This window comes from Phocoena phocoena, chromosome 16, assembly GCF_963924675.1.
Source record: "Phocoena phocoena chromosome 16, mPhoPho1.1, whole genome shotgun sequence".
Lineage (NCBI taxonomy): Eukaryota > Metazoa > Chordata > Mammalia > Artiodactyla > Phocoenidae > Phocoena > Phocoena phocoena.
The window spans coordinates 51,710,721-51,737,358 of NC_089234.1; the positions used below are offsets into that span (position 1 = coordinate 51,710,721).

Below are 26,638 nucleotides of genomic sequence, written 5' to 3' on the forward strand. Positions count from 1 at the left end.
GTGAGAGATCTAACAGATACTTCACACAGGTTATAGGAATGTCAAATAAATATGAAAATGTACTCAAACTCCCATTTCGGAAAGACAAATGAGATACTATTACACATAGAGTAGAATGGCAAAATATTAAAACTAGGGACCATTTCAGATGTGGGAGAGAATATAGAGTAACAGAAATTTTTACACAATTCTGGTTGGAATGTAAATTGGTTTAACCTCTTTGGGAAAATAAATGACAAAACAACAAAACCACTGAAAAAAAAGAAGTTTGCATTATCTGTTAAATGTGAAGATAAGTACACTCCATGGCCCAACAATATTAAATGGAAATGAATACACGTTTATACAAATATGGCTAATGAAATGTTCAAGGCAGAATTATCTATAATATTCTAAGATTAGGAAAAATACAAAGGCCAATGAACAGTAGAATAGATGAATAAATTATTATATATTCATACAACGAAGATATATCAAATATGTATATTAATATACAATTAATAAGGCTAAATTAAACCAGTGTTCAGGTGAGAAAACGCTAAACACAGGCAAGAAAACAGATACCATAATAGGATATTGATTGATTTTTTTTTTTCTTTTTGAGAGGATTCTGTGATTGGGAAGAGGCAAGTGATTGGCTTCTAAATAGCCAGCAGTGTTTATTTCCTTGAACTAGATGGTTACGTGGTTTTGTGCTTTATATTAAATGTTTAAACTTCACACTTACCATTTTATACACTTTATATGTTCACATTTAAAAAAATTTTTTTTTCTATACATAAAGGCACTAAAGTTGTTTAGGGAAAAAAATTGCCTAGGAAGGAGATCATGTATATTCTCAATATTTTCTAATAAGGTTTCCATAGCAACTCAAGTAGCATTTGAATAGAGTCTATTAAATTCACTTAAAGCATTGGCTTTTCTGGCTAGCTGCCTTCAGTCTCAAAATAGAAGTCCTTCAGACTGACAGAGCGATGTCACAAGCTATCTCTGTCAAAACAGAAGATCCATAGACCAGCAACAACTCCTCTAAGGCTGAATTAATTGAAGATGTTGAGAGCAGAGTGCTTCTCATCAGCAGGACTCTTGAGAAAACCTCCTATAGAGGTTCCTTCAGAGGAAGTGTTGAGCCATGTCAAAGCACCCAGCGACCACCACTGCTATTTCATGGTTAACTCCACCTTCTAGTCTCCAAAAGACAATGAATGAGACCTGCTTTAGGTTCAAGGTAGTGATTTGGCAACCTCCCTACTCCTTTTTTTTTTTTCTGTTTGTTTCTGCCAGAAGCACGGCTGCACTAAAGTAGCTTATAGAATTTTAATTTATGTTGAGGAGTCTATAAATTAGAATGGGCCCCTTAAATGTAGACCATTCTAATTTTGGAATATCCACATGCTCTATGTAAACAGTTTGCCACTGGGTGACATTGACCACCTACTTTAGTATTCTGTCTGCTAAACCAACCTCTTCATGGCAAGACCTAAAAAACATATCAAAATTACTACATCTAAAAATTAATTCTTAATGTTTAACCTTCCCTCTTCAAACTTCCTCCTCTCAAGGTCTTGTCCATTTTAATAAGTGGCAACCAACCTTGCACTTACTGAGTCTGAAACTCTGGAATTATCCTTGATTGCTTTCTCTCAAACCCATTATCTGATATATCAGCAAATCCAGTACATCTCTCCCTTCAATACAGATCCAGAATCTGACTTTAGTTCACCTACTCCACTGCTGAAATTTTTGTGCAGGTCACCGTCATGCCACCTCTGGACCTTTGCAATGGCCCCCTACATGAGCTGTCTGCTTTCCCATTTGATAATTCCTGCCTTTTCTCAAAACATAAGCCTTAAGACAGATTTGGTCATTCTGGTGCTCAAAACACTCCAAGGTTTTCCATTTCATTCATAGCCAAATTCCTCACTATAACCCATAAGGACCTACCTGATCTGGGTTTCTATAATTTCTCTGATCTCATATACTATGACAGTTCCCCATGCTCACTTTGCTGCAGACTCACAGATTTTCATTCTTGAATTTGGGCTTTCCTGTGCTTGTAAATATCCCCAGAAATCCACGTAGCTTGTTCTTTCACTTCAGTCTTTAGTGTTACTTTCTCAGTGAGTCTCTCCCTGTTACTCTTTTTAGAAAATCAACTCCTTGTACTGACACTCCCTACCTTCTTCTCCACTTTTTTTTTTTCCTCCTTAGGACTCATTAGAGTCCTACATGCTTATTTGTCTTGTTTATATTGTTTCCATTACTAGAATATTAGCTCCACAGAGGCAGGAATGTCTGTTTTAATCATTCTGCATCCCCGATGCCTATTCAATGATTGGCATTTAGTAAGTGCTCATACATTATTGTTAAATAAGTAAATGACTAAACATTTGCCAAAATGTATCACACTGATCACTTATACTCCAAGAGTTAACAACTGTTCCTTAAAAAGATTTTTTGTGGTCAAAAAGGTTAGGGGACTTTGCAAATTCCATTTCACCCTTGGAGTTCCATAAAGAATATTTTCAAATTAATGCATATAAGAATTTATATAATTTGAAAGCAAATGTTTAATTTTTTTTAACACAGCACTTCCTCAACATGTTTGATCATGGAATTCTCTTTTGTACATATGTAACCACATATTTATTTTTGAATTTTATACCATATGAGTGTGTGCCTTTGTGTGTGTGTGTGTGTGTGTGTGTGTGTGTGTGTGTGTGTGTATAAAACACCACTTAATACCTCTAAAGAACACACCTTAAGAAATTCTGTATTAGAATACAGAATTGGATTTGTCTCCAAGTTCAATTTCATTGAACCAGTTTATGCCTCTTCATAATTTCTAATTATCTGGCTCCATTTAGTCAAGGAAAATAGCACAAAAAGAGAGCTTTTATAGTCTTCGTTCACTGTACTATGATGTCATGATGTGTCAGTATTTCTTAAAAAAAATCTGTAGATTTATCTTGCAAGTTAAATTGTAACTTAAATAAATGTAAATAAATGTGTCTTATTCGAAATACCTCAGTAATGCAAACTGCCCTTGTAAAAATAACTGAAATGCCAGCCAGGGGAACTGGGTTTGACTTCTGTCTCTACCACAAATTAGTTTGATATAAGTTGTAATTATTTCGATGAGGCTCTGCCTTTGTTCACAAAGAAGAACAGGCTTACAGATCCCCCACATGCTCAGCTTTTCACATAGTCCAGTTTCCTCATTTGTGAAGTGGTGTCAATATTTGCATCAGAGAAGATTAACAGAGATAAGAGTTTGTACAGGCTCTGGCATAGTGCCTCGCTCATTGCAGTTGCTGGGAAAATACTAGTCCCTTTACCTTCCATTAATTGTCTGTTTCAATACAGTAAATTTGGCTTTACAAAACGAGCCATAAACATAAAGTACACAAAATACAACCAGATGAATATACCTGTGATTTATACGTGTCATGCTTTCATGCACATTTTTCTAATTACCTTAGAACAAATTATAAAACAAAGCCTCCAGTTGAAGCTTAATTATGATTGCCGATTCTAACAATTTGTTCTATACAGCAGGAGTTAGAAAACTTAATTGAGCCAAGTTCTCTCTAATTTGCCATAAACTCTTTCAACCATATTTTTTCTTTAGTTTAGTTTTTCAATGTGAAAGAATTTTAAACATCATCTAGGTAAGAATAGAATAACACTTCCAGTGGAATAGAAAGTGATGCTAGGGTATGTAAAGGCATTATAAGTTACATAATGAAATCCAGTCTTCCAACAACATTTAATAAGAACCTGCTATATCCTCATCTCTGAGCTGGGCACAGGGGACCCACAGATAAATGCAGCACAGACACTCCATGAAACTAGCAATGCAATATCGGGATCAAAGAGTAGGAACGACTGGCTCTTGCTACACCGTATCTTCAGCCAGATCAAGACAATGGATGCAAAGACATTTTCCAAGAAACTGAATTTCCAAGAAATTTCTGAAGGGTGGGAGCTACATCTGTATTAAGACATTTTTGTTAATTAAAATGGTTTTACAGAGGTGTCATCGAACCTCAATGAGGTCTTCCAGAATCCTCACTGAAGAATACAACTATCTAGTTATCTAGATGTAAACAGCACTGGATTATAAGGATGGGAAATTTAAATTGGCTGCTGTGGAAAGATACTAGCACTAAGGATGGAATTATAAGACCATTCCTAGTAGCAGGTAGTCAATAGATGCTTGCTGTTGATTCCTAGCTTTGTCTCTAGCTACTTGAGTACAAGCAAATCTTTTAACATCGTTAGGCATCAGTTCATAAGTAAACTAGGAATCTGGATGCCAGACTCAAATGTCTCAAAGATCACTCTGACCCAAGTGACTATTACAACTAGTCATAGAAATATTCTAGATATATTGATGGCACTGGAAATACTAAACCTCAAGCTCCTGAGTGTATTGGTCCCACTATTCAATTCAGTAAGTCAGTTAGAAAAGATAACATGATGCATTTTAAATGGTTTTCATTTCACTGCAAAAAGCTCAAAACATATTGATCCAATTTGAATTTTAAAAAAGAGTTCAGATCTGTCACAAGTATATCCCCCTTCCTACGAAAGGACTTTCAAACTCATATATATGAAAAGTGTTGCTGGTGAGAGTTGAGCTCCAAGAGAAAGAAAGAGAGAAGGAGAGAGAGAGAGACAGAGAGAGAGAGAGACAGAGAGAGAGAGAGAGAGAGAAAGAAAGAAAGAAAGAAAGAAAGAAAGAAAGAAAGAAAGAAAGAAAGAAAGAAGAGGGAAATTGAGGGCATATAAAAAGAAGACAGATGATAGGAGAAAAAAATAATCCGCTCTTCTATGAAACAACGTCGAAACCAAGGAAATGAAATCATCTTTATTTCATGAAAGCATATCTTTGATAGAAAAATGCAGAAGGATATAAAAGCTCTTATGGCATTTTCAATAACAGATGTTCATACATATGAGTTAGCATCTGTGTGTGATAGAATCTCAAACTGAACCAGATCTTAACCACTTTCAAAGTTTAAAAGGGGGCTCCATTTCCAGGTGACATCCAGGAAAATTTCCCCATAAGAAGTTCTATAATTCCTGATTTCATCAAAATCTGGATGCTACAGTGCTCATATTGCAATTGGCTTCCAATATATATTTTATTTTAAAAATGTTTTTGAAGTTCAGTACTGACAAATTACAGTTTGTATTTAGTGTTAAGCATGCAGTCTCACTTTTTATATAAATGGCAATTCTACAAACTGAAGTTACTTTTTAAACTAGCAGAAATGGCAATGTGTTCATAATACATTTAATGAATAATAGTATTAATAACCTATTGCTCTTTCAATAATGGTAACTCGACAGTACCATCAGCTTCCTAGGATACTGAGTACAATAATTCAATATCCCCCTGCACATCGTAGCCCTCAGAGGAAAGTCTAGCTTTTCCAAGGCTAAATCCTTTAATGTCCATGGTTCAGCTACTAGAACATCATGCCTTTGCAACCTTTGTCATAATTCTGTTGGAACACTCAGTGATTTCTCAGTAGTAAAATATATAAATGGCCACGCATGGGGGGAAAATAAACTTTATAAAAAGTTACAGGTAAGAGATTATTCTTTATGGATAGAAGATTGACTTTACCGAATCTAAGACATTTTTCTGTCATAACATTAAGCCAAAGAAAGAAGATTTTGAAATTTGCAACTGTAGTTCTGAGATTGCAATCCCATTTTTACAACTAACCATAAACATTATAGAACATCCACGCCTGCCACACGCGCACGTTGTCAGTGCGCGTTATCTTAAAATCAGAATGACTGAAAGAGTTCAAGTTATTATAAGGTACAATCAATATACACAAAAGAATCTATGTGTTTTCTACCTGATAGACAGAAAAATGGGTTAAAACAGATATGACAAATGATAGAAATAAGTGTAAAGTCTTACATTTTGAAGGTAAATCTATTATATAAACAGAGGCTGGTAAAAGGCAGCCCTAGACTAGTTCCCCAAAAGTGACCCAAAGATATTTTTGTCAACTAAAAACTACGTTGGACAACTGCAGCTTTATGACACCAGTGCCTTTAAAAAAAAAAAAAAAAACTCAAGGAAATTTTTAATGGTAGATATATAAAACTAGGCATAAACCCATTATGTTTATATCTCTTATACAACTATAAAGCCAAAACAAATTACAAAATAAATCTAAACAAAATTCCAACACCAATAAAACTCAACAACATAAAAAAAAAACCAGGACTGCACACTATACCCTCTACTATGTAAAATGTGCATATGTATTTAGGAAAGTGGCTGGGGAGAAAAAAAAAAAACCTATAGAAAACTGCTTAAAAAACGACCCCTGGATGGAGATAAAATAAGCAAATCATATTATAAATTGAATGAGTAAAATTATAGTGTACCAAGAATGAAAGAGAAGATAAATTAAGATATTTTGCAGCATTTACAACACATGGGCTACTCTACGTTTATGATATGCATTATCTCATATAAATTTCAAAATACCTTGGGAAATAGGTTTAGACTTCTGAAGAGGTTCTGACAAACCATAGTTCTCCAGAAAAAAATGCGCAGGAAAGAAAGAGTTGAAAATAATATCAAAACAAGTACTTTTGACCCTTGAGCAACATGGGAGTTAGGGGCGCTGACCCATCACACAACAGAAAATCCGTGTATAACTTATAGTTGGCCCTCCATATACACAGTTCCCCTGTATCTGAAGATTCAACAACGGAGGAACATGTAGTACTGTAGTCTTTACTACTGAAAAAATTTGGGGTATAACCCTCGCCGTTCAAACCCTGTATTAGTCAGGAGATAAGATTTAGAGATAGGCTATGATAACTATCTTGAGGTATTAGACGGAATATTAGGCAAAGGAACAGTTTAGAGAACAGATATAGGTTGACTGGAGAAACTATTTTCATCCATTCCAACAGTTGTTGGAATATGTACTGTTATTATCCCTGTCTTTATACAAGAAAACGGAGGCCTACGGAAGTTAATGTAACCAAAAGGCACAACACTAGTAGGTAAAAGAATTAAGATTAAGTCCCAGGAATCTATGACTTTATGGCACTGGTACGGGGAGCCAGGCTTCCTTTCAATATAAAGAACTGATCAGTTAAAAGGGACAGGTTCAACCAGAAAGATTATGGTGTGTTCGAGGAACCAAGTGTGACTTTGTTTGAGAATGGCGTGGGTAGAGGAGATGAGGTTAGAGAATTGAGTCAAGATGGACCAAAGATGTGCTGGTACTTGGTATACTCTGCTATCCCAGGCTTCAGAAGGCTGCCATGGTGGAATCTGACAAAAAATCAGGGAACAAGGTAAGATTTCCTTAGACAACAAGGATTCCAAGACCCTGCAAATAATACCACAAACACCTCTTCTATCCATGCAAAAGATTTGTCATTTTCCTTGGCTGTGATAGGCAGAAGGTCTGACTTCATGTGGGGCTTAGGAGAGATAGAGGTCCACATCTGGAGTAGCTGCTGCCCCCTCTCAACTGTATCTCCTCGGCAATGTCCTCAGAAGGCAACCAAGGAACCAGGAAAGGGCAGGTGTCGAGAAAGTGCTGGACGTGACTGCCAAAGCAAACAGCTGGTATACCCTCTATTTTGGAGGGTTTATGAACACACACGCAGACACAGACATGCAGATCAGTAAACAAACAGGGCAAACACAGTGCAACACATTAGGGAATAAAGAAAGGGAGGACGTAATCTAAGTGACTAATAGATGTCAATAAATGCATACATGGTTTGTTATATCATCCATCTTTATATTAGTGAACCTTGAGAGAGATATTAGTCTTCACACATGTGGATGGATAGATGGATGGATAGAAAGACAGAGATAGCCCATATCCCACAGCATACAGAAGATGAAGTCAAGATTTGATGCACATCTGCCTGGCTTCAGAGTATATATTTTTCTCCATTACACTGCTTGAATACCAAAGCATCTCTTTTCCTCAAAGCTATAGAAAAGTGGAATAACTGAAACACTGCTTTGATTCCATAGTACAACTCCAGAAAATAGATACCTTATTTTTTTTTCTGGTAGGAACAAAAATCTCTATATTCTCATACAAACATGCTTATGACTGCAGTTAGCAGCCTGAATATAACGAGGAAATGAATAGGTGGTGAACAGATAAAGACACAGCTGTTATTACTTCATTAATATTGCCTTGAATGGCATCTTTTGGTAAGTTAAATGCTACCCTCTTTCTCAAAAGCTGATCAACTAAGTTATCATGCTACCATTTATTTTCTGAAGCGTCCATATTTGAAGTGTTAAGCCATTTCACCCACAATAACAACTTGGCTTTAAAATATTTCAGTTGCTCTGACAGCAGGACCCATCATGCTCAGAACGGAGTTCATAGGTTGCATCTGCCACGTTAAACAACTATACCTTCCCAGAGATAATCTGGAAACAGCTTAGTAGTATTTTTGACTAATTCTCATCATGTAACAAGCAGAGTTATCCATGGAGATTCACACAGCACTCTTACTCCAATTTCCCCTGCTCGTCTCCCCCATTAATTCTGCTTATCTTTTTGCACTCCTTATAACAATTTTAATTCAGCCTTCCTGGGGAGTGAAGTGTGAGATAGAAATGGGTCGGGAGGGGGCCATGCCTCACCATGTTTACAGCCCTAAACCTAGGGTTACCAGATAAAATATTCAAAATTGAGTTGATTTGGATTCTACGTAAGCAACAAATAAGCTTTTATATAAATATGCCCCACTAAGTTCAACAACATGTCTATACTAAACAATTATTTGTTGTGTATCTGAAATTCAAATTTAAGTGGATGCCTTGCATTTTATTTGCTAAGTCTGGCAACCCTACCCATCATGCACTTTCTATAGCTGAGGCCCTGGTTGAGTATATGTATGTCCTCAACTCAGTATGATGGAAATATTAATAAAGGGAATGCAGCCATCCTGCATAACCAGATTGAAGATATAAAGACGTCTCTTTAGAACCAAATTCTGAAAGGGGATCTCCAGACTTCACAGATATTGCTCTTTTTAGAGAACTGACCCTGAAAACTTAGCTGACATTTCCTGGGATGCCCTGGAAAATGGCCCCCATTCTACAAGATAACATTAACGTTCAATTTCCCCTTTCCAGAAGTATCAGAGTGATGGAGACAGACTAAAGGGAAACCTCAGATGGCATTTGGGTCAGAAATCCACATCACTGAAGTCGCTCCCAGGAGGAACAGTAGTTACAATAGCTCATTTGACTGAGCACTTATTAAGTGCCAGGCTTTGCGCTAAATGCTTCATATGTCTTATGGATTTTGATCTTTCCAACAACCCTCTGAGATTGATTAGGCCATCATCCCACTTACACAGATTGGAAGCTGCAGGATTAGAGATGATAAATCTCTGGCCCTAGGTCATACATTTACTAAAAGGTGGATCCAGAATTAAATCAAGTCTGCCGGTCCCTTTATGTCAAAGTTTCTCACCTTGTAGGCAGAGATCTCCTACGTCAAATGTTAAAACCAAGAGCCTGGGGTCCATCCCAGAACTACCTAATCAGATATCTAAAGCTGAAAACAGAAATTTATAGCTGTAACAAGCTTCCCAGGGCCTGGGATGAAAGTTAAAGTTGAAAGCTCTTGAATTATGTTATTTTGATTACGTAGGTTATTCCATTATTCTGTTTCTCAAACTGCAACCATGACACTCACAGAAAGCACAGACCTGTCAGCAATAACGACCAATTCATGAGCTATTCTATGAGAAGACACCTGGTCAGTCAGGATCCTCTAGGACACTGGCCCAGTTCTAGGGCTGCACAGAACACCTGAATGAGCTGAAAGCCACACCTTTGAAACGCTACCCTTCCCTCAAAGAGCAGTTCAACGTCCATTATGGCCATGGCTCTGCTCACTGCACCTCAGCCCCACTGCTTCCCCAGGTGTTCTTCCTTTGCTGATTTCTCTATGCTTGAGACAGATAAATGGGCATTCATCTATATAACGTTGACAGAGTTGTTCAAAGAGCAAGCATTTGGTGAATATTTGAAGTAAAATCCTGAGCTTGGCCCAATAGCTGGGATTCTGCATGCAGTGTCTTCAGGCAACCTCTACACACAGCTACTGACAGAATAAGCTATTTAAGGGAAATCTGATCACTCCCTGCTTGAAACCGCTGAAGGCTCTTTCACAACAAGATAAAGTTATACTTCTTTCAAAGTGCATCCTAAGGTCATCATAATCTGCTGTGACCTGACTGGCCAGCCATACCACCTGCCACACTGCCTTTCATGTGTATTACTTTCTCCAATTACCTGGGTCTTGCCATTTCCTAAAATCCTCATGCTCTTTCATCTCTTATTTATCTGTGTTCTTCATTGTTCCTTTCCCTCATCTTCCCTTCTGTCATCTCCCAGCTGCAGGAATACTTTTTATCCTTCCACATAAAGACGTCCCTAACCGTTCGAATGAGATGTGGGTACGCCTTCCTCTCCGTTCCTTTCTCCCAGGATTTACCAGAGTATGGTCCCTAAGACCCTAGCTCTAAGAAACATGCTTCTCTGGAAAAATAATTCAGAAAATATTGCCTCCTATAATCTTCTTGCTGAGAGTTATGAATAGATAGAAGTATACCAAAGGCTTTGTGAAATCGTGCAACAAAGGTACAGAACCTAGTGTTTCCCACATGTATGTGAACTCAAACCCTATTTACATGTGTGAGTATGAACCAAGCATTAACATCTTGCAGATGTTTGAGAAACCCCTTCCTGCATTTTGTAAAAAAATAATAATAATAAATAAAAGAAACACCAAAACTTCAATTAAAGTCTTTTTTGCACTGAACTGCAATGATTGGTTTGCAAGTCTGTTCCACACACTGAATTGTGAATTTCTTGAGAGTCTGTTGTACTTGTCTTTGTGTTGCTCTGGGCTGGCACATGACCTGATTTTCCAAAGGGCCTCCACACATTCCAATTGGCTGAACCACTGAGAACTCACGAAGTAGACTCTCCATTTATTGAGAAGCAGCAGTATCAGATTCACTTTGCTGCATCTTCAGATGTTCTATCCATCATCCATCTTTTCCCCCCTCTCTTCTATTCTACAGATTCATCCTGGCTCTTGAAGCAATGGTCAGAGAGAATGGGATATAAAAGCCCATTTGTTTTTTTCTGTTTTTTTTTTTTGCAATACGCTGGCCTCTCACTGTTGTGGCCTCTCCCGTTGCGGAGCACAGGCTCCAGACGCGCAGGCTCAGCGGCCATGGCTCACGGGCCCAGCCGCTCCGCGGCATGTGGGATCTTCCCAGACCGGGGCACGAACCCGTGTCCCCTGCATCGGCAGGCAGACTCTAAACCACTGCGCCACCAGGGAAGCCCAGCTCATTTGTTTTTGTAACCTCTTTGGGATTTACTTTCCAATGACAATCTGAACTTCTTTTTTTTTCACTTTCTTCTTTTTTCTAGAACATTTCAGAAGATCTTTGGAACCTATTATCAACTAATGCACATTTTAAATAATTGGTATATAAATGTAATTAACTTGACACTGGTTAAGATCTCAAATTCTTTTGAGTCCAATTTGACAATCCAAAGTCCAATCCTTTCTGTTAGATCTTAATTCAGTCTGTTAGAGTAAAATCACGCTTCATAAAAAGTTCAATAATTTTATGAGTGTCTAATCTATGTCTTTTTTTTTATTCCATTAACAAAAATGTTTCCATAGAGGCCATCAAAAGTTCCACTCATGGCTGATCTTGATCCTCCATATAGCATTTTATTGCCCCAAATCTACTTACCATTAAATTGGTATAATCCATGCTTCACCATATTACAAAAGAAGTTGATGAGAGCCTACCCAAGGTTTTGCTAGAGTCTATATATTCACTATCTACACAGAAACTCCCAATCTAGTCATTTAGCAGCTTTATGAAAATTTTCCTAATATCAATGTAGCAAAAATGTAGTGGTCCTATGTCACCTTTCAGTGAACAGTCCTGCTTTTTCCAATAGTTCACAACAAATACGTTTCTCAGTGTCTACCTACAAAACTTCATTAACCAATTCTGGAATCCATTCTATAAAAGTATTTACAAAAATGTCCATTTTCTCTTTTGTAGAAACCATAATTAATATATCTGCATATTTTTCCAGCGTATCTCTTGGTTGTAGCCATTCCTCAAAGAGGATCACTGAAAGCGTTTGATTCCACCTGAAAATTCTGTCTAAAATTCTGAATTTAGTTTATGTGATGAAGTAGTCATGACTTTGTTTAGAGACTTTTACTTCTAAGCACAGGAGGTACCAATATGTGCAAATGACAATTGGCTAACGATATATAAAGCCAAAATATTATCCTTACAATGTTAGATTAATCATATATATAAAGCCAAAATATTATCCTTACACACATGGCTAGGAAGTCTTGGGAAAAAACAAATCAAATCAAGATATCTCTTGTTAGAAAGAAAGTAAGTAAGGAAAGAAAGGGAGGGAGAGAAGGAGGAAGAAAGGAAGGAAGGAAGGAAGAGAGAGAGAAAGAAAGAAAGAGAAAAGAAAGAATGAAAGAAAGAAAGAAAGAAAGAAAGAAAGAAAGAAAGAAAGAAAGAAAGAAAGAAAGGAAGGAAGGAAGGAAGGAAGGGAGAGAGGAATGAAAAACCTTGGAGGTGCTTGTGATTAAAAGAACCTTATTATTAGCTGTTGTACTAACACGATAAAAAAAATCATAGTATAAGGAGAAGGAGTGGTCATATTGCTAAAGAAAAAAATAAGTGAGCAAACAAGATTGTGTAAGTGTTTCTTAAGCAGCATTTTGGGAAACCATTGAGGAGATGGTTCAACTCACTATGCCATCTGGTACACGTCTCTCATCAGAGGAGATGGACGTGTAAGGCTTTTATACCACAATGGCATTCAACAGCAGAGGCACCCAACTAATGTCACTCAACCCTCTGTAATCACCACGAAACCTTCAAATATTGATACACTACAACTTCTGTAGATTATTCTACATGAGAAACTGAAATTACCAGCCAATGGGAGCCTTTTGTTACACATGACAGTTAAAATTCTGAATGTAAAGCTATAAACTGGCATCTGGTTCATTTTCATTTTTTTGTAGCTTGGATAAAGTGAGTTACTACCTAAGATTCTCACGACCTCATGGTACTTGGAAAACATTACTTCTAAACCTTAGGACTAGATGCAAAATTGCACTGTCATTTGAAAGATTGCCAGAGTACGACCTCTCTTGAGTAATCCTGAAGCCTTCATGTGTTAGGTGCTCAGCAGCCGGTCACCGGCAGAATTCAAGAACTCTGGAGGAAGATAGACTCTGGTTCAAATCCTGTATTTTCCACTTGCTCTTTGGATGAGATATTCCATCTAAATAGACCTCAGTTTTGCAGTTTATAAGACAGGGATATAAATAGTTTATACCTCATGCTTTTCTTTTCTTTTTTTTTTTTTTTTTTGAGAGTGCAATGAAATAATGTAAATTTGGTGGCACATGTCAAGCATTAAATAATGGTAACTTACATTACTCTGAGACATCTGCTTTCTCATGTGGTTTAATATAAGAAAAAACTAAACAAGTACCCTTTTGAATGAATCCCCTATACAAACACATTTATCCATAAATTAGCATTTTATTTTATAAGAAAACAACATATTCAAGTGAATAAAAACATTTCTGTTCCAAATAATCTAATTCAGAGATTTCAGCCTAAAGAAGGGGGATCCTCATTTTTATATTTCTAATGCTGTTTCACAAATTAGGGCATACACATGAATTCATTTGACTGACATATGAGCTTGTTAGATTTAAAGGAACACACACCAATTCATTCATAATAAGCAGTGTAGCTTTAAGGAAAGTATCCCCACCTCATATCATCTAAACAGAATTAGAAACTGGTCATTTCTCAGGAGATAATCTTCAGTGCTTACTAAAATATCCTAAAAGTTTTTTTTTTACATGAGGGGATGAAGATATACTAAATAGTTTGAAGTAATAACTTTCTCAATTCTGAACCTACACATATGTTTTAGACAATAGACATTTCTAACCCTCTCCTTACCGGCAACTCAGTATTTCTTTTGTCTTCTTTTTTTAACTTCAAAACATAGGATTATTTTAGAATATCTTTTTAAGATTATAGTTAAAAATCTGACTTTTCCCAAGTTTTATAAATCTTTTGATTAAAAAAATATATACCAGAGTTTACTTAGACTGCATAAATATATTATGCTATCCTAAACACAGTATCAAATCACAAATGACATTTAACTGGCAGAGTTCATTTTATTTTTTCATATGAGAATGAAAGAAATTTGCATAAAAGATCTCCCACACAATCTTCAATTCTCCCTGTGGTTTGCTAATACATTTGCAAATGGAACTGCACCTGCTTTTATACAAACATCTTTGATGCCTAGAGCATCAAATGCATCAGGGCATTGTCAGAGACACAGCTGCGTAACAAATAGCTCAAATGGATATAATGAGACATGCTCCATGAATGAGCACCTGACACAGTAGTGAGATATTTCTCAGATGAGAAATCCCTCTTCATGATCAATGCACCTTCCAAACTTGGCCAGTCTGACATGCCCTTTGACCATCTGTCTTGTATGGATGATTGGTTGGATTTCTCACACAACTCAATGAGCACTTGTGCTTAGAAAGAAGTTTGTACCATCTCCTGATCTATCCACGCTGTGAGGGAAAGTTCGGATATCTGACCTTAAAAATATCAATTTTCCCTCATGCATTTATGAATGAGTAGGTTAAGTCATGACTTCAAGAAATATTTTTTGATTATTGGTTTACTATAAACACTTTTATTTCAAAATTTTTTTACAAACACAATTTTGTGTTTTTATGCACCTTCAAATTCCTGTCCTAACTATGCCAGTTAACTGTATTTTTTTAAACTGATACTGTATTCTAGAGCAGTATTTGTTGTTGAAATTTGCATTGTTCCAATCCCAGTGGCATCATTAAAAAAAAAATCATGAATATAGTTAAGGAAAAATCTTTTTGAATGCTGACAGTTTTATGGACATTAGGCTTGGCATGGTTTATTCAACAGGATAATTATTTTACTGAAGTTGACGTCCTCTCTTCAGTCCTAAAGTAGTGACACCAGGGAGCTCAGAGACACTGACTGAAATAGCAAGGCTCCCACTAATGTGGAAGCAATGTGGGGCTAGTCTAAATTTGGACTGGAGCAACACTTGGTACAGCTTATCCACTTTGGCTGGTACCCAGCTTAAATTTCTCCCCTCCTGGGAAGATGTTTCTGAATTTCCCAAGCCCATTTAGTGGCTTTTGTTTTTAAATTTTTTCATTGTATTTTGCCTATGCCATTTTAATAGCACTTGTTATGTCACCTCAACTATGTGTAGCTTTCTCTACCTTTAATTTCAGAACGTTTAGTCATTAAGGGATGTGGATTATATATCTGCATGTTCAATATCTTATACATATGGCATATAGGAAGTGTGATAAGTATATGTTGATTAAATAATAGTAGGATTCTTGCAGTATATGATTTGGAGTTCTCTGCTATAAATAAGAATTTGTTGAACTTTCTGATGTGTTTATGTTTTGAGTCTGATCAGTAGGAGTGCACACATGACATGGCCATTGGGAATAAAAAGACGTGGGGAAAAGACACGTGTGCTTCAGATCATCACCTTGTGATCAAGTCAAGGAAACATGAAATTAACATTGCCCAAAGCAAGAATGATGAAAGTTGAGAAGAAAGGTATTCTGAAATTCATTAACACAGAACTGGCATTGAATACTTGTAGGCACACCAATAAACTGACATAATTAAATTTATAGAGAATATGCCTACATTTCTGCTTCCCAGCTTCATTTATACCTAGAGATACCATATTACTGTGATGATATCATCTCCCATGGAACGAATTTTACCCATATGGATTCTAAAATTACAAGTTAAATCTGAAAATATTTATTCCCAAAGCATGAAACAGAATATTATACATTCAGTTAGAGCAAGCTGTGGGGGTGAACAGGGTCTAGAATTAGTGAGGCCAGTGAAAACAGTTTATTCATTAAGTCTATAAACCTATTTATCATTCCAAATACTCCTTCATCATTTGCCATTCTCTTTGCATACTAAGTACTCCCTAAGTACTCCCTTTGACTTTGCCCAACCCCTTCTCTCCAAGGCAAACTCTACTGCTGGATTCACATATTGAGAATCCATTCCCTGTAAAGCTTTATAGCTATAATTTGACTTCACCTTTTATAAGACTCATTATAACATCAGTTAGGCTTGAGTTTCATATAGATGAATTACACAATAACCTCTTACTTTTCCCCTACTGGTAACTAAATTATTTTAAATATTTTAAAACAGACCTCTTAATACATATCTTGATTCCATAGCAAATTGTTATACTATAAGGTATAAGTGTCACTGAAAATCCTCAGGGAAAGCCCAACAGGATGATGACTCATCCATTTCTTTCAACAGTGATAATTATTATTTATGTAGCAAGTTTAGTTTACTATAACCGTGGCCATACCATTTGCGGGGTTTGATGCTATCCCAGTCCCACACACCACCAGGCAGTGTTTCTTATATCTACAGTCATTCTACTACATAACTTCTGGAGTCTCTATTCTCTGAGCCAGCAATCACCACAGTCTGGTGGAGCAAATTTCTCTACTGACTAGGCTAAGTACCTGCTATGCTCAAATGACTGTTGATGCTCAACTTCCATGCTGCTAATCCCCACCATCCTCAGTAAATAAGGAAAGTACAAGCCACATGTCCTTCTCGACAATTTATACTCTACCACATGACCATGCCCATGGTTTTCTGCAATTCCTGGTTCATATGACTACAACCTCCTCTTCACACCAACAACTTGTTTGAGGACTCCCGTGGTGACTACTCATTAATTCCATTCAGATTAGCCAATCCCTATTCATCTCGTTACGCATCTACCTTACATTCCATAATGCTTCATTTCAATATTACCTTGAATTTCATTGTCCTTATGAGTTTTCATCACATCTATCTACCAAAACCCCAAACCTGCCGGAATTGAGCTGTCTGCTTTTTCTATGATCCAATACCTAGATAATAGAGCACTAATGAGTAATATCACACAACAGGAAGATCAATTTTAATATAAGTATGTCATCACTAATCTCTAATTAACCCTCAAAACTTCCAGAAATATAACTATCAACTTAACATCTTCTCTCAGATATATCAAAGGCACCCAGAACTCGAAATTTCCAAACCTAATCTAGTAAAACATCTCCCATAAATCTGTTCTTCTTCTAGTCTTCTTTTTCAGAAAATGGGCCCACATTTTATCTAAATATGCAAACTATTAAACCCTGCAGCCATCCTTGAAAATCTCCCTTTTCTAACCTTCAACATCAATTCCTCTCAAATACTGGTTGCTGTCACGTCCCCAACATCTGTCAGTTTTTCCTCTCACATCTTCCATTATCACATGAGTCCCAGCTAATATCATCTTGCCTCAAATAGGTCTTAAGAAACTTTAAATTTTATATGTATCAGTTTTATTACCTAATTATCATCTGAAAGATTCCTAGACTGTAAGCTCCATCAAACCAGCTTTTATGGTCCATTTTTGCTCACTATTTTATCTGTAGCATGTTGCATTTTTTCTTTGCTTAGAGTGAGCAACTGATAAATATTTGCTGAATTGATTAATGGATAAATGAAAACAAGCAAATTTATAAGTATTATCACAGAGAACACATGCAGGTATAAAGCAAGTATTCACATCTATAATCATATAAGAGAAAAACCTGAAGTTCAACAAAAGCTGAGCAAGGAGAACCTATGAATTTGGATTCAAATTTGGGTCCTCAGTTTCACTAACTTTATCTCCTGAGTATCTTTCTATTTTAGTACCATGATGCCTATCAATCCTATGGAATGCTTTTTCTTTTCATTTACTTATAACATAGACTCAGAAAAGTATGTCCAATTCTTAACGTAATTATCTATGAGTATAGAAAATAATTACTGTGGAAGGTATTCTAATCCTTTTAAAAACACACCATTCACTACAAATACTTTCAAAATAAATATTTTCACTTTGTAAATGAAAACAAAATTAAGATTGATCAAAATATACCCAAAGTAGTCATCAGGCAAAAGGAAAAAAAAAAAAAATAGAGCGGAAAATAACAAAAACTGATATTTTTAAACCGTCACCATTCTTTTCTACCATTTATTGAGTGTTTGCCATCTTGCAGACATTGTGGTAAGCAATTTATATGGGCAATAAAACAGGAACTGTCGTTATCCCTCTTTACAGATAAGGAAGTTGAGAGTTAGAGCAAACAATCAAATCCAGGAGCCAAATTCAACTTCTGTAAGGTTCCAAAGCTGCACTTAACATTAAATTGCCTTCCCAATAAGTAGTTAAGTCTTTCATTTTGAGCCATTACTTAGTGAAAAGTCGACAAAAACAGTTCTTACTACTAATAGTACCTGACAGTGAGACATTTCAATTATGATCAGATGGGGAAGGAGAACACTATATACATTATCAAACTTAGCTTTTTCCGGATATATAAGGAGAAAATTCTTTAGTCTTACCCATGAATTCAATCCCCAAGTGGTCTGCTACACCGAAGTCAGCATATAAGAAAGGAAAACAGAAAAAGAAAAAAAAGGTTAGAAAAAATTCCACACAGAAATCAGTGCTTATAAGATTGGCCTTTCAAGGCGAGGACTGTGTCTCAATTGTAACACCATGTTTGCTTGCGAAAGATAATTTAGTTTGCCCACAATTAGGGGTGATCTGAACACTGACTGGTATTTCCCAGTAGCCAGGAATTTAGATGGGATAATATTGCCAAGTATGCTAAGTATAAATTTAGCCAATAAAAAAGGAAAGAAAGAAAAAAAAAAAAAGGAAGGAAGGAAGGGAGGGAGGGAGGGAGAAAGAAAAAAAAAAACTTCATATAAAGCATATCTGGAACTAAAGTTATTTTCAGAACTCATGATATTTTATGTAGAATAACTACTTGTTTAACATTAAACTTATTTGAACCTTTATGTTAATAATATGTAGGTAAAGGACTTCTGCATGACAGGCTTTCACGAGGCACTCTTCACTTTCACAAAAAAGAAATGATGTTGGATCGTTTCCCCTTTATTTGTTAGATGAAGAAACTGTGCTTCATTGAGACTAAAAATCTTACATGAGGAAGACCCAGGGCATAAATCCAGTCTATCTGACCCTTTGGTCCTATGACCGTTAAACTTGATAGCACTTCCTATCAAAAACAAATGGTAGATGTGTCCATGTCTGTTCTATGTTCCTATGGACAGCATACCATTTTGACCACCTAATGTCTGTGATCAACAGAGGGATAAACCGGACCCTGCTATATCCAGCCATTCAACTTTGGAGATTTGTTTATTTAAATGGTGCTTTCTTTTAATCATTCAGTTATTCACTTTTAAAATTCATTGCATTATTTAATGATGATTTCTGTTGTAGTAATATGTTTCTTAAATGAGAATAAATGAAAAAAAAAACAGTATTCCTAAGATCATGTTTATTTCCAAGACTAATTTCTGGGCTCCCTTTTATGGCTTCTCTATTTAGGAAAGATTTTCTTTTTAAAAAATACGCATTTAGTTATCTTGAATATTTCAATGCCTTTCTTATTTGTAAATAACTCATCTTTAAATTCTATTGTGGTAAAATATATATAACATAAACCTTGTCATTTTGACAAATTTTAAGTGTACAATTCAGTGGTATTAATTACATTGGAAATGTTGTGTAACCATGACCAATATATTTCCCAAACTTTTCTATCACTCCGAAGAGAAACTCTACCCACTAAGAAATAATTTCCCATTTTCCCCTCCCTGCTCTGTTCCGGGCAACCTCTAATCTACTTTACGTATCTATGAATCTGCCTGTAAATAGTTCAGTTTTTAAGTTATTAGGAATTATTTTAATTGAGAAATATCTCATGTAAAGAACTATGGTAATGTTTTTTAAAAGTAGATGCATTTCTTCCTTTCCATGGCATTTTTTACCTGCTTAATTTATACTATGATAGCTATCTAGCACACTTTCATAAAAAGACAAGAATTTTGTTCGCAAGTAATTCAGAAATCAGTGGGAGCCCACAGACAGAAAGCTTTGAAAATTCTTTGTGATAGTGCTATAATGGAAAATGAGAAAATGTGCATTGGATAGAGTGGCCAAGAATCCATAAAAGCTTGTCCTGTGAGGAGGAGAATGTGCTTTCTGAATGGAGATTGTAGAAAAGTTGGCTAGACCATGTTTGGGTTCTTGTGTGAAAAAAATCTTCATGATTGTGTGCACTTAGGACACTAGGGAGAGACTAGAGTTGTGCTATTTTAAAGCAGGGATGTGGGTGAGATCACCTATCATGAGACTAAAAGAAAAAAAAAAAAGATTGGGAATAAAAAAAACCTTCTGCCTACAGCCAGAACAGCCATTAGCCCTAGTCTGGTTGAACAAGAACTTTCTAGTAGAATATATAAGATAGATAACCAGCAAGGACCTACTGTATACCACAGGGAACTCTACTCAATATTCTGTGATAACTTATATGAGAAAAGAATCTGAAAAAGAATGAATATATGTATATGTATAACCGAATCACTTTGCTGTACACCTGAAACAATATTGTAAATCAACTATATTCCAATAAAATTAAAAAATAAAATAAAATAAAATTGATGTGGTACAATGGAATATTATTCAGCCTTAAAAAAGAATAATGCCAACTGCAGCAACATGGATGGACCTAGAAATTATCATACTAAGTGAAATAAGTCAGAAAGAGAAAGACAAATACCATATGATATCACTTATATGTGGAATCTAAAATATGACACAAATGAACTTATTTATGAAACAAAAAGAGACTCACACATAGAAAACAAATTTATGGTTACCAAAGGGGAAAGGGACCAAAGGGGTACAGTAGGAGTCTGGGATTAGCAGGTACAAACTACTACCATAAAACAGATAAACAACAAGCTCCTACTATATAGCGCAGGGAACTATATTCAATGTCCTCTAATAAACCATAATGGAAAAGAATATGAAAAAGAATATGTATATATATCTATATCTATAGATATAGATATAGATATATAACTGAGTCACTGCTGTATACCAGAAACTAATACGACACTGTTAAATCAACTATACTTCAATGTAAAAAAAAGCACTTTCTAGTAGAACTGAGATGGCTCAGAAATGGCTGGCTGTAGTCTGTTTTGCTGGCAAGTATAACCAATGGTCACTCTTCATTCTTCCCACAACCTTGGTGGGTCCATCTCTATATGAGACAGGAGATATGGGCAATCAGGCTTTGTAAGTCTGGAAATTGCATGAAGAAATGAGTGGCAAGTTTGATAAATTTGAGGGCAATCTAAACACTTTAAACCAGAATGAATTCATAACCAGTAAAAGGAACAGAAATCAGAATTTTAAAATTATTCAAACACTAAACGGTGAAGTAGATGTCTTAAGAGAAAGGAAATCTGTCTACTCTTAACACAGCAGAAAAGTTACATCTAATTATTAGAGTAGTAGTTCTCAGAAATACTGTCAAGCAACATGGCATTATATTCTTAGATTTTATAGAGAAATTATTTACTTTTTATAATAACATTCATGAAGACCGACACTACTGAAACATACAAATAAAAAGTTAGATCTTATTTAAAATTTCCCTCTTTCTCTCTCTCTCTCCCTCTCTCACCACACACACACACACACACACACACACACACACATTTCCATTCTTTTATTAAAATGCTAAACATCAATCATTATTGCAGGTTTAAAGATACTGACAGGATTTGTTAACAGACAAAAGGATTGATGAAAATCCATGAAATTGCATGACAGAAAAGCAATTAATTTTGTCAACTGGGTCACACAGAACAGAAACCACAATACTTCTCATAACCCTTCACTGGCTAATTCTTAAAGCAAACAGCGTTCCCGGGGATATTCAGGTCTGCGCGAAAACATCAAGAGGAATGTGATAAGAATGAATCAATTAATTACTCGTTTATTCATTCACTCAACAAACCATGCGCCAAGAACTGTGCAGATATTGGGATGAAGGAGGAGGCAAATAACTTCAAGAAAAACAGTTTGATCTTCCCTATGGCATGTATTAGAATGTATAATTCCCATTTCTTTTAGAGTCTGAAGAACTTTTATATGTAAAAACTGCAGTTCTTTGGGAATATTGCACCCTTTGATTATATAGTAGTGGCTAAGATATACTGAGCACTTACTACATGCCAGGAACTGCTCAAAGTATTAACTCACAGAAACCTATAAGACTGTCATGATCCTCATTTTACAGATGAGGAACAGCAAACTTTCCCAAAACTACACTGTTGATAAGTAGTAGAAACACAACTGAGCCTAAGTTTCTCGACTTTCAGCCACCAGTCATTCTCAGGGTTTACTTATGCCCTCCTTATGAAGAAAAAGCTAATTTTTACAAAATCATCAGTTAATAAGACGTTCAGGGAGGAGTTATTTAATCCACTTAAGAGAACAAATTGTTTTCAAGTATCCTCAGGCACTGTAGAAGCACTACTTATTTATTTGCTCACTGCTGGTTTATTGATGAAGTGCCCAATATAAGCTAGGTAGAGAGGGATTCCCGCTCTCCAAGGAACCAAACTGGCAAATCATTAACATCTTTTCATTGGTTCCTAGGGAGATTTCTTCATAATGAGCCTTGCCCAATTGAAGTTATTTGTTTGTACGTATAGCAAGGGACGTACGGAGTTGTGCTTGAATATGTGCCAGACATTGAACCAAATAATCTTCAAATTGGCAACACACTTAACAAATGCCAGCAGCTCTGCCTGAAACGTGCTTAAGATTTGAGGGCTACGGAAGTGATCAGGGAGACAAACTTAACACGCTATAAAGTCAAAAACTCCAGGAAATTCAAGGCCCACATGTTTCCAACATGTCCATAATTCTTTTTTTTTGGCCACGCGGCATGTGGGATCTTAGTTCCCCAACCAGGGATCGAACCTATGCCCCCTGCAGTGGAAAAGTGGAATCTTAACCACTGGACTGCCAGGGAAGTCCCTCAAAGCTTCTTATTTATATGTTGACAGACAGACAACCAGGGGCTACAGATAGTTCCCTCAATCTGGGCAGAATGAGGAAAAGCAACCAAAAGCAATCCTTGACTTGATTCCAATCTCAGGGCGAGATGAGACAAGTTGTCCAGCCTCTGATGAGGAACCCCTGTAATGCAGCACCGGGATGACGCAACATGAATGTGAGTTTCAGTGTCACTCTTATATTAAAAGTAACTGAACAGGTAGTTCTATCATAGAGTAGCTCCAAATGGGATGATTTAAGCCCTTATTCCAGGAGATGTGGAAAAACATGTTATATGAAAATACTGTTCTGTGTTTTAAAAAGTTAGAATCGTCGCTTAAAGTTCAACAGGCTTCTCCACTGCAAGAATCCCTAAAGGTCTTCATATGTGTGCCAAGACTCCCCCGGTGGAGTCTTTCCCAACTTGATGTAAGCTACCACCTTGTTATGAAGCACTCTGCGGTAGTAATCTATCATAGTACCCGTGCTGGGAAATAGGTCCCATATAAATGTGGAGGAAACTAGCCACTCAACTATAAAATATGTCATTTTATAAATGGTTTATCTTAATCACTGAACTGAAATCTGTCACTCTGTAGATTCTACCCTCAGATCCATGTCAAATGACTTTTCAGTGGTGACGCTTTAGGATGAGGTAGTCCATCACAACTAAGAAGACTAAATTGGATTTATGAAGATGGTAAGCTGGGTCTTGAACATCTGCTGACTCCTGACACCTGTGCTTATCATTCTCTAGTAGTTTCTGGAATCGCTGTAAAGAGATGTAACTGTGTCATGCTTCACCAGTGGGTCATTGTATTTTGCTTGCTCCTGGAGAAGATCATGGACAAGGTGATGAGATGTCACACGTCAAGGCACTGTCATGTATGTCCCAGTTTATTATAACAAGACAGGTAAACTAGGAGAGGCTGGGATAGACTCTAAGGTTTCTGATTAGGAGGGTAAGGGCTGAGGGTGGACCTGGCTGTGATTGCTGAGGGAAGCTAGAGTCTAGAAGCAATCCATGGGATCCACAGAATATATACCTTTCAAAAAGATTAAGGTGTCACAGGATGGGGGAACAGGGCTCACCACAGGCTCCCAGAGCATATAACTGTTCACCAGAGGGAAGTGACACTTGGCAGTCACTAAGACAACGTGACCAACTGGGAGCCAAGAATAGCCATACGTGAATCTCTCAGGCCTTTTGGGTCAGTCCCGCAACAGGGAGGGAAGGAGAGCTGGCAAGAGTGTGAGCTCACTCCTGCAGGGTGAGGAAGGAAAGGCCCTTTCCAGGCACTGAATTCCATTCTATCATGTTGTCCTAAAAGGAGAGGGCTATTATCAGATTATCCTTTTTCCAGCTACTTAGTGCAAGAGTTTGGATATGAATGCAGGTTAGATTCTAACCTCCACGCTCTCTCCATTAAATCATGCTACCTTGTTAAACAGGTAATTTTATTTTTATCAGCACACATATATATTCGATCCTAAAATTTCTACATTAAAAAAAATTTTTTTTAAATTTATTTTTGGCTGCGTTGTGTCTTCGTTGCTGTGCATGAGCCTTCTCTAGTTGCGGTGAGCAGGGGCTACTCTTCCTTGCGGTGCATGGGCTTCTCATTGTGGTGGCTTCTCTTGTTGTGGAGCACGGGCTCTAGGCACGTGGGCTTCAGTAGTTGTGGCACACAGGCTCAGTAGTTGTGGCTCGCGGGCTCTAGTGCACAGGCTCGGTAGTCGTGGCGCATGGGCTTAGTTGCTCCGCGGCATGTGGGATCTTCCCAGACCAGGGCTCGAACCTGTGTCCCCTGCGTTGGCAGGCGGATTCTTAACCACTGTGCCACCAGGGAAGTTCAAAATTTCTACATGTTTATGAATAAAATTTGGACAGTAAAACATCACATTAATGAAAATGATACATTTCTTATTATATTTTGAAACTAATTCCTGTTAAATTTTTATTCTAGTTCTTTCTGGTCTTCTCTCTGTACATGTAAAATAAGTTTAAAATCAATTTTACACAAAATCACCTTGCCTCATGGGCCTAAGTCAGAGGACTCTCTGTGGCCACTTCAGCTCTATAATCCCAATCCCACTCTTACTTCTATCATATCAGAACTGACAGCTTTTTCTACTGTTGAGAATAAGTCCTGACATTAATACTGTGACCAGCCTCACACCAGACAGGTCATCAGTCATGGAGAAGTAAAACCACTTTTCCAGAAGAGCACATAGCCCCATTCTCCCTTCCACGGGCCTTGTAATGAAACATGACCTCTTAATTTTTCTTCTCAAAAGCTCTGTTACGGATTCCTCTTGAACAGAGACACTTCTATTTCACACTCCCCTCTCATCCTCTAAATAAAAATATTCGTTTGTATCAAAGGAGGAGAAGCAAGCAGCCATGGAGACGGCCACACGTTCATGCAGTGCAAACTCAAGATGGGCATTCTGCTCCGTGAAATCAAACAACAAATCAGAGTTACAACTGAGGTTTATGAGGGACTCTTTGTTTAGGCTGCTCCTCAAGGATGAATCCTGCCTAAACGGCTTGTAGAATTTTCCAGTGAAAACATCTTAGAACATTAGACTTAAAACGATTTCATATTCACAATTATTGATTAAAGAATTGAATAAGAATTATCATTATATAGAAGAATTCTTCATTCAAAAAATACTGCTATTTTGGTTATATAATTGACGATAGCAAATTTGTATAGGTGAATGCACTAGGGGTTTTTGTTCTTGAAATTCCCCAGCTCTTGTCATACTTTATCAACTTTCTCATATTTTCTCACTGGGACTTTCCACACACATTATTTTACATAACTCTAAAAATTAGCCTGTAAAGTAGTGCTACTGACCCCCATTTAATAGCTGAAGAAAATAAGCGTTGTGAAAAGCTAAAGGCCGTATTTATAGATGCCTATATTCTGAGGGTGGAAAACTCTTTCAAATCCCAGGAGTGAAGGGTCATTATTTCTCTTGCTCACTGATTTATCACTCTAGCCTATGAAAATCTGACATTTTGTTGATGCTCAATAAGTATTTATTGAATGAATGAAATGCCATCTGAGTCAGCCCCTTTGCTCACTGCATGTGATATTCTGAATTCCTCCAGAGCACACATCCAGGCTGTTTTCCATCACCTCAGTTTCTGAGGATTCCAGTGAACATCACACCTCTGGGTGCAACTCTTTCGATATTGAAAAAACGACATCCATAAATGTTTCTAGAACCACCCCCCATATCAATGTACTACATTTAATTACTACTGACATGAGACTACAATTCTGGAGTCCCCAAATCACCAGATTATTATCTGAAAGTGTCCAACGCGTGTATACCATTGTCACGTAATTTCTGTATGTAATTTAGGATTCATGTGAACAAGTGGTCAATTATCAGGAAAAAGTATTCAATTTTCCATGGTAATTA

The 26,638-nt window shown here is 36.8% G+C and overlaps 1 protein-coding gene across 4 annotated transcripts in view; it reads right to left on the reverse strand.

Annotated features, from left to right (window-relative positions):
* NRG3 (neuregulin 3) overlaps window positions 1-26,638 on the reverse strand; it is a 1,054,732-nt gene that overhangs the window by 105,810 nt on the left and 922,284 nt on the right. For 2 of the 4 annotated variants that reach the window (XM_065894048.1, XM_065894047.1), the window contains exon 4: window positions 18,652-18,678. In XM_065894048.1, coding sequence (XP_065750120.1) covers window positions 18,652-18,678 — 27 coding nt within the window. The remainder of the gene's footprint in view (window positions 1-18,651; window positions 18,679-26,638) is intronic. The other 2 variants (XM_065894051.1, XM_065894050.1) reach the window with 1 other exon arrangement.